The sequence below is a fragment of the Myzus persicae genome, unplaced genomic scaffold (genome assembly GCF_001856785.1).
Source record: "Myzus persicae strain clone G006 unplaced genomic scaffold, MPER_G0061.0, whole genome shotgun sequence".
Classification (NCBI taxonomy): Eukaryota; Metazoa; Arthropoda; class Insecta; order Hemiptera; family Aphididae; genus Myzus; species Myzus persicae.
The window spans coordinates 1,056,340-1,066,762 of record NW_019100470.1 but is presented as its reverse complement, the minus strand read 5'-3'; the positions used below and the strand labels follow the sequence as shown (position 1 = coordinate 1,066,762).

Sequence of the window (10,423 nt, the reverse complement as noted above, 5' to 3'; positions counted from 1 at the left end):
AAACGCTTAACCGAGGTAAAGCACGTAAACATACGATCAAACTAACATTAACCTATCCTAACCACGATTTATTTGGAATCCATGTACCGGGAACATTGAATAAAATATTAATAAGAATATACTTATTCTTACTCTATTTTATTTATCAAAGATTTGTGTTCAGTGTTATAGTTATTTGTAATTATAGGCGAACTACACCTGCACTGCAGAATAAATAAAAAATAAAAATAAAAGAGTTTGGAATCTTTTAAGAGTTCAATTTAGTCCAATATCGATGCGTAACTAAACTATACACAACGTTACCTCACCGATAATGAAGCGATTATAACTACCTAGTGAAATTAATTTAGGTACTAATAAGTAGGTAGGTACCTAGTTGAAATTACAGGAGTTAAGCCGTTTAATACTTACCTTAAAAAATCTTCAGTAATCAGTTTTTAAATTAATTTTAGTACCTGCTGAACTTCGAGGTCACAATCGCAAAAATAAATATTAAATACCTATTATTATTTAATCTTTGTATTATATTATGTTTTTTTTTTATGAAATGAGGTTACGTCACAATAAACCACTGACGTCTTACCAAAAATGGCAAATGAGATTTTATATTTATGTTTGTTATAAGTGCTGAATAATGTCTTTGTTATGACACAATGAATGAAAAATAAAATTTATTTTGATCTAGTGATAGTTACAAGAAGAAGAAATCCTACAAATATATGTAATTACAGTTGAACTTAAATAATAATGTTTTATGATTAAATATTTTTAAATACAAAATATGAAAGTGGAAGTTTGTATTGCAAAAATAATTCATACTATGATATTATCACCTTATATCGGTAAAAAATGTACCCTTTTACTTAAACTTAAAAGCAATTCAAAAATATATAATTATGTAAAAATAATAAAGTTATCATTTTTTTTTTACCTATACATACCTACCTATATATTATAATTTATAACATACCAATAATATGTATTATTTATTTAATTGTAATTTTATATACATTCAATGATATGGCTTAAAATAACTCATTTCTTTGATAAAACTAATATCCAAAAATTAGAAAAAATTGAGCATTTCTCGCTCGACTACCCAAAACATGGTCAGTAAAAAACTTTTTGAAAACTAAAAAAGGAAATTTATGCTAGTACATTACAACAAAGTAAAAATCCATTCATATGACTATTTGCACTTATGTCTATTTTCATATCATCTCCGATAATATAAGTGGTACAAGTAATATTTATGTAAATCCATAATATTATTATTTTATACACATTTTACGCACTACAAAGTAGAATATTTTGTCCATCCTAGTCGATATTTAGATTTCATAAAACTTTACAGGTACATTTTTAATAATTACCCAATATGTTGCAGCTATAGTACATAGCCCCGAACAAGAAGATTTGTTATCACAATAATGAACCTACACGCGAGAATAGTCTTAACAAATCAGAATTTCGAAGCTTACACACTTTTCCATCACAGTTGCCAACATTAATTCAATTAGAACAATATCAATATCATATCGGTCCTCTTCCTCGGCTACCGATACCACGCGGATACCATAATATATTGTACCAATGCGAATAATATTTCTCGTCTGGTGGCTTTGGTGGAAAAAAATAAAATAATGAAATACCCAATACCTATTAATAATTCAAGACGTCTTATACGGCGCGAGTCGGACGAATAACTTAATTTCCACCATCAACCTCGAACGCGTAGTAAGCCGACAAGTTTCCCAGTCCCCATGTGACCTACGACCCATATGACTATTGGTCGTAAAGTTTTGGCGCTTTCATTTCATTGTGTTTTCCACGAATATAACCGATATATAGCGTTTATGTGTACCTTCAATTCTTTTACCAGAAATCCCTCAGGCCGATGTTACGGGAAAAATTCGTCAGCGGTAGGTAATTGGATTTTAACGTTTACGACGCCAGCGTGTAAGTGCACCTGTGTGTGTGTAGAAAATATAACGTGTGTGTGTGTGTCTGTGAACATAATATACATTATACAGAGTGACTCGCCGAGCACGCTCGCCCCCTTTTTTCTCTTGGAAAATACGATTATTCGTCATCTGGAACACCCAAATAGACTTAATACCAAATTCTCGACGGTTTTTGTACTTCTCGATGAGACGAGTGTCTTGGGGAGACACAGGCTTCTGTTTTTCAAATCCCACTTTTCCACTGCAAATAAAATAATTATTTAGGTACTGAGTAATTTCGCTGAAAATGTAGAAAACGGAAACGCAGACGATCGTATCACCGCCGAGGTGCGACAAATCTCCGGAACTTAGAAATATGGCATTCAAGTGTTGAGTAGGTATATTTGACGTTTCCGAAACCGGGATTTCAACAAATTCGTTATAAGTTTTTTGAAAAACATGGGGTCTCGCATACTTGGTGGATCCGCGCTCTGTATATAGTTGTATGCGTAGAGTTTATTGGGTCGACACTCGATAAGCATATCGGAATAACACAAAACCCTCGTGTCACGTTCGTCGTCTTTACAATTATTTGTATTTGTACGAGCCAAACGCGTTTGTTGATACAACATCATATTATTCGACATTGTAGACATAGTACAATACCCTGCAATGCCCTCGTGTTGCTTGTTTTCCCAAAATAAAAAACCATACCTACGACAGTGCCGTTCAATGTGCCAAGTCAAATTCATTTTCGATATTTTTTTAGGGGAAACTAATGAGTACAGTGCCCATATTAAATTCGCGTACAATTTGAATCGAGCGATTATAGAATTTGGATGTGTTACGGTAGTGGTGGTGGTGAGCTGTATTTTAGCATTCGAGTAGGTAGTAATCTATCCTACTGGATTTCCAGAATCCAAGATACGTATGTAATCGGAACGAACACTGAGAACAGAATTTCTTAGAGGAATAATGTTCGATATATTATTACGGTTAACCTGCAACCGTTGAGCGGAATGATGGCTAAAATATTATTCAAGTAATTTTTGATTTCTAGGACGGCGAATAATACAGCATAAAAATGTATAATATTATGACCATAAATAATTGTATTAAATGTACGATTAAATAATTTGTCCTGATTTTCGAAACCTTGTGATTTGAAGTGGGCGCGTAGCAATGAATAAAATCACGTTTTGTGCCCCGTAGGCATTTGTTGATACCTATTTAGAATTTTATTTTTTTTAAAAAATTATTTTTTTTTGATTACCAATTTTGCCTACTAGGTATTTTTCGCCTAATAATTTGTAAGATGTATTTATAGGTGTTTTAACACTTTGAGTGCTTGACCAAATATGACAAAACTGACCGTTCTCACCGTTACTTTTTTTTTTTTAATGTTACTCAAACATGTTCTAGTTGGGAAAAAAACATTATTAGTCCACTTTTTTTCGAGTGAATCTATATTCATACACACGTGGCATAAATTAACATAATAGTGTCACTGAAAATATTCAACTTCCCCAGAATTATTATACTTTTCTAAAATAAGTGATTTTTCATAAGACAGTTTATTATTATTGATGGATCCTGCACAAATGAATTATTATGTTTACACATCACAAACTGTACTCAGAGAGTTAAGTACAGTAAAATTAATACCAGTAATGATTTCCAATTAATAGGTTTATAGTGTACAGCAAAAATATGGTTACAATATGACGTACCTATACAATAATATTATATCCGAATAACCTATTAATTGATAAGGTACTATGGTAACAGCGGACTCTGGTGTCAGGGTAACTACAATCTATAGGTATCTTGAAAAAAAAAATCCTTTCAACCTCTCATAACACAATAAATTATTCTCGATAATTCAAATTAATTAAATCCCATTGAGCACTTACTATAAGCACCAACTATATTAAATTGATACCTAATCTTAATTATGTTGAACGAATAACTTTATTTGATTAAAACAGATTTAGTTGCTACAGTTAAATTTATTACGAGAAATGGACATAATTTGATTGGATTATTATTGAGTAATTTATACTTTGATACCAATTAATTAAATCTCTAATGTTATATTTACACTTGTGTATTAAGTACATTAACGATGTAAAAGGACAATTATTGTTATTTTCTAGAATTGAAATCAAACTATTTTTCTACTTTATATATAGATTGTGACTTTTGGAAGCTGATTGTTAAAAGCCGACACATTTTATAACACAACACAAATAAAAAACAATCATTATAAGGTGATGTTGTGCTCATATATAATATATATTATTTAAAAAGTGTTATATCTGTTGGATGATTCGATAATTCTCTAAAAAAAAAAAAAAGAATTTTAAATGTTTAATTGGACATTAGGAATCGTGATTGTGTAATTAGCTTACATAATTTATAATGAATGATAGTACCTATACTTTATTATGCATGCGTAAGCCAGCAAATGAGTAATCTAATGTGTACATATATATAATCTTCTGTTTGACGCATTGCGACTTGCTCGACAATCATAATATCCAATCATCCTTTGATGTTCGTCGGTGACAGACGGCAACGCACTGCTGCGCCGTCAACCAGATGATACAGCCACATCGGTCACACTTGCGCATTAGGATTTGCTGCGAAACGAGCCGGACGACATAAAACATACCCATAATAGTTCATAATGATACATATCTAAAATATAATTATAATACAATATGGTTTTTAATGTTCAGTATTTTAATTATTCCGTGTTCGCAGACGATGCAACGATCCTTACTCAAGACAATTCTATAAACTTATCAATACATTAACTTCAATCATCATTGTATGAAATCATCTCCTGGTTCGAAAAATGGAAGCTGAACTTAAACCCGGCCAAAAGCGTGGCTAAAATATTCGCCTTTCAAAAAATACAACGGTCCTGGAAACAACTAAATTAAAGACCAAGCAGTGGTATAGAAAATAATATGATTCGGTAAAATACCTTGGTGTGTTTCTCGATGAAAAACTCACATATGGAACATCTGCTAAAATAAAAATTCACACAGGGCTTATGAGAATTCTCTACCCCTTGATCAACACTTCAAATTAAATCATCACTCCTCCTCTACACTTCAATAATTAGGCCACGGATATCCTAAGCCTGTCTAATTTTGGCCGCTGTTTCATCCACCCCAAAATAAACAAAATTCTCCAAAATAAATTTCTAAGGATATGCCTTAAAGCTCCTTGGTTTATGAGAAATCGTCAAATCCACAATGATACGGGTATACCAATCATTGATATAGGTATGGATAAAGACACAGTTCGGAAATGTTCACGCCAAGCTAAAAAACTCGGAGAGAGCTCGTCATTGCAATCTAGGAGAAAAAACACTCGACAGGCGTGTGCGCCCTCGACTCCCACAGGACACTCTTAACTGACACCGAAGAATTATCGGTAAATATAATTAATGGTAGATACCATTTAACACACTTATTATACCATTACTATGTTTATTCAATTGTACCATAATAATATAACGATCTATACTGCGGTTAATATATAGTTACACTATTACTGTGTATAGGTAATAATATATATTTTAATTAGTTTATCCATTTTAAATAAATAAATACTTGTAATAGCACCAGATGTGTTGAAATATTTTAGATATGATAAAAAAATAAAAAAAATTCTTCCGTGTACCGCAGTTTGATGTAATCTGCGGTATACCCGGTTAGACTGTTACAGGTATACTAAAAATATTGTCATTGAGTGCGTTACGTGATTGTTTTACAGATGATTTTCTCGGATTTTCCAAACCCATCAGTGTAATGAAAATATCTAATCTATATACAGTAATAAAAACACACCAAAAAAGTGTTTGATTTTGACTTCATAGTAGATATTTAAACATTCTAAGCCATCCAAATACATAACCATAAAAAATATAGTAAATGCAGGATGGGTATTTGTAGAAATTAAAAACACATAATATTATCATTCATGAATGGGTTCATAACTTTTTTTAACAAACTCACTCGCGTGATTATTAAACATTAAAATGTATGTTTATCTGTCACACAAATTGGATACATATAAAAATAAAAAATAATAAATACTGTAAAAGCAATAATAATACGTATTAGGTAGTCAATGCTACCAGTTACCACGTACATAATATAATGTCGATAGTCGATAAAGTATCACAATGATAATAATACGAAAAATACGTATAAAAAATGGAAATAAATACAGGATAAGCATAAAAATTTTGTCATAAATTCAGTATTCAATTGCGTAACAAACTGAATGAATAATATTGTATCTATTTGTTTTTCAAATTTCACTATCTGTACATTTGTATTACAATAAGTTAATATATAGCAGGATACATTTATTCATAAACATAACTTATTATTATACTATAAAATATTAAAAACATACATAACAGTTATTTAACATTTGGAACGTTATTTTCCAAATTTTAATTTAATTTATTATATAATATTTAGATTTTTATTTATTTACATACATTTTTTTAAGGAAATTCCTTGCATTATTTAATATTATAAATTATAATAAACTATTTTTGTTTTACTAGTCACAACATTTTGTGTGAAAAAGAAACAATATTGAAGTACCTACGTAGTGGAACATTTGCTATAAGTATAGGAATAACGAGTTCTTGATTAAAAAATTCTTTCTTTAAACTGACTTTGTAGGTAATAAGAAGATAAAAGAGGATAATATTCGCCTGAATTTTAATAATCTTTAAAAAGAAGTTCTAGCAATGTCGTTTGACGATTATTTAAACGATGGTTTTTTTATACGTAGCTTACAAAAGACCGCTAAAATAAAAAAATTCATTAGAACAAAAAAAAATCCATACCATTAATTTTTTTTTTTTTGTAGAAAATCAGAATTTTTTACTGAAATTACTTTTTCAACTCTTTTAAATTATAATCAACGATTTTACTATTTTTTGATGGTTTGATGATTTCATCAAAATAAATTAAAATTTTAGATTTTGAGTGAATCGATGAATGTATTGGTTTTGCACTGATGAGTGTGTGTGTGTCTGACGTCATCTTATGGATAAGAAAAAATGCCTAAAGCTTCAAATTTGAGAGTGAATTTGTCTATAGAAAATTACCATAATTGTTACATCAAGTGATCCGGAAAAATATTTTTTTTTTTACAAAACCCGATTTTGGCAAAGTTTATTTTATTTATTTTTTGTTATGCAAAAATAAAATATGGGTACCTGTAATAATTTAAATGTTCATCAAATATTCATATAACACATTAAAAAAAAGAATGATAAAATTATTATTTAAATTATACATTATATTTAATTTTTTAGAGATATTAAAAATATTTACTATTTTTTAAAAACATTTTTAGATTCATTAAGTAGGTGAGCAAATTAAGTGCTGGACGTCGCCACCAGGTAACTCCTTTCAATTTTTTTTTATTTTTTATTGTTATTACTGTCACCGTGTAGGGTATTGACACTGGGTATCTTACCTAATCTCACGGTTCATGTTAACTACTTTTATTTTATCACTTATCAAAAATACTTATTGTACAAAAATTGAAAAATGTATAGATTGTAGAGTTATTTCAATAAAAAAAACAAAAAGATTCATTAAATTATGATATTATATTTGTATTGGAGTACAAAGGCTTAAACATTGAACACAGAATTCCTTAAAAGTTTTTCTTACCATAATTTTACAAACAAATGTTGGCTTAAAACACTTATATTACAAACCTAAATAATTGTGTGAGGTATGGTTACATACGTTTTTGACGACATTGAATATTGAAACGTATGATAAGTAATAAGTCATCACTAATAAGGTTTTTCTTTTCAAACTGTTTTTTTTTTATTGTTACATCAATAATAGGTACACAAGCAAAATTTTTTTTTAACGGACATTCTTAAATAAAATGCCGATTTACTGAATTGAATATTTAAAAGAAAAATAAGGAATTTAGCTGTTTTATTGTAATTCAAAAAATATTAACTATTTGGTGTTTGAAACTCTTTGCCATTTTGTTATTTATTATGATACACAACGAAATTTTTAAAATAATTAGATATTAGTTGTAAGATGTTTATACCAAGATCCTATTCACACCGTTTTTACGGGTTGTTGGTATTGACTTACACATTATAAGACAACAGTGAATAATATATTGTATGAAGTTATATATAATATATATATATTATTTTTATAATGTTTATATAGGTAACACGATATGCGATTCGTTTTTGCCAAGCATTATGTGAATTTAACCTATTACCAACAGCAAAAAATAAATTACTACCTATACTATCTATATTCTATATAAATAATATAATATCCTCAGAAATATAGGCTGACACTGGCAGCCTGGCAGACAGTATTCGTTCAGAATAATTTTTCGCGTACAATGATTTATCATTTAATTCAAATTTAACACATCCATTACAGTGACCTACTCAATGACAAGGTGCATTTGACAATTACTATACACTGACATCTCTGGTTTTTATTATTTATATTATTATTTATGGCTTCAGTTATAAGTAATGTTTGACTTTTTCCCAACAGACTCGAAGTTGCATACCCAACTACCTAAGTAAGTACCTATGCCTGTGATATATACCACTCGTTGGTTTAAAATTCACAAGTTAAGAGTAATAATTGTATTAAAATAAGAGACGATGTAGACATCTCAAGTACACCATAAAACGATTGGAGGCTACAAAACAAAGTCTGCAGCTTGTCCACGGTAAAATATGTTTTTTTTTTACATAATAAAATGGAAATTAATATTAATTATGTGTAAAATAATCAACTTTAATGATATATAATATCCTGCTAGAAAAATGATAAAATACAAATATAATATGTATATAATGTGATATATTTTTTAATAATTTATCATCACTAAATTTATAATAGTAATGATGATAAGGTTAGTCATTTTGTATTGAACATTTTACATTTTTACTAAATTTTATCAACTATTTAATTAAATTATTATAAAATATATTATTTTAAATGCTGTTAAAAGCTCGAGGACTCATTTTCCGTGTGGCATTTTATAATATATGGCCGGGTCACAGTGCTTTATTTCCATTTAATCCGATCATCCTCACCCACTTAACTAATATTATTCGATACATTGCGCTTTGTTGGTTTTTGAATTTAATTCAAACCCTAAATTATATTCGTTCCGAGCAGTGTACCTCAAGCGTCAATGTCGCGAAATCGCCTTTATTTCTCATGTCAGTCCAATAAACAAATCTGTTGCCGAAGCGTTTATGCAAATTGAAATCTTATGAATTATCGCATACACATATGACACATCCAACTTTATTGTATGTACGCTACCGATTTAATCACTTTGGCTAATATAGCTAATAGCTATTCTGTATAATAATATCACCACCTACCCTAACGTAAACAACACGTAGACATCTCATTTTCGGTACTTTTCATGAGAGACATGTATTGCAACTTAAAGATTACTCGCGTGTTATGACCAAAAAAATAAAAATAATAAATAATAATAACCCGTATCATCACAAAATATTGATGTTGATACCTGCAATAGCACGCAATCAAAATTGAGAATTTATAGTATTCTATAGTATAGCTCCTTAATTATTACCTAATAAAAACGAATGCACATATAATAAAACTAGCTGACCCGGCCACGCGTTGCTGTGGATAAAGTTATTGTTATATTACATTATACTAAACAATCTAAAAAAAACATGGATTTTCCAAATCTAAACCACAAATGGACATTGTTTGACCTTGAGATTTATTTATAGACATGGCGAAAGCTAAACGATTTGGAAACTGTAGCCTTTTGAAGGGTATGGTAGAATCTGATGGTATCATCGGAATACGTGGCAGCAGGACCACTTTTCCTTTAAACTTCCCAGACAAAATGGTTGCTTCAAGAATGTTTCCGGTGATCTTTTTGATGACCAAACGCGTACCGTTACATAATTGAGGTGGATTCAAATTACGGAGGAGAATAATAGGGGAACCAATCTTTAATCGAAGATTATGTGGTGGCATTCCAGGGATATCTAATGAATTTAAAAATTCAATCGGAAAATGTACACTTTCATTTTCATCAACAACAGTATCGATTGATTTAAAAAACATCAGATCGCCTGGTAACAACTGTTGTATCTGGAAGTTAATTTCGTCAACATCAACGTTTTTGGCTGCCAAAATCGCCCGTTGACTAAGCCATTCATGATTCAAATAATTATTCTGTATATCCGGGAAAATACTCTGAATCAATTCATTTTTATCCTGAACAACAGTGCAAAAATTGTCTGGTAGTTTAATGCATTGCGTATTTGGTTGCAGTTCTATTTTACCGTTCCCAATATCTAATAGTTGTTCGGAAAATATTTGTGCTGATGGATCATTTTGCAATTGTACTCGCATATTTATGGTCAATCGAAGTGT

The 10,423-nt window shown here is 29.8% G+C and overlaps 1 protein-coding gene across 1 annotated transcript; it reads right to left on the bottom strand.

The window, feature by feature from the left end:
* Positions 1-9,697: 9,697 nt before the first annotated feature.
* On the bottom strand, positions 9,698-10,402 carry LOC111042831. Its single transcript, XM_022327533.1, has one exon. The coding sequence runs from the start codon at positions 10,400-10,402 to the stop codon at positions 9,698-9,700; it is 705 nt and encodes a 234-aa protein (XP_022183225.1).
* Positions 10,403-10,423: the final 21 nt, after the last annotated feature.

What these genes read in the sequence shown, in the direction of transcription:
- LOC111042831 (XM_022327533.1), bottom strand. Translation starts at nt 10,402, where the DNA reads ATGCGAGTACAATTGCAAAATGATCCATCAGCACAAATATTTTCCGAA.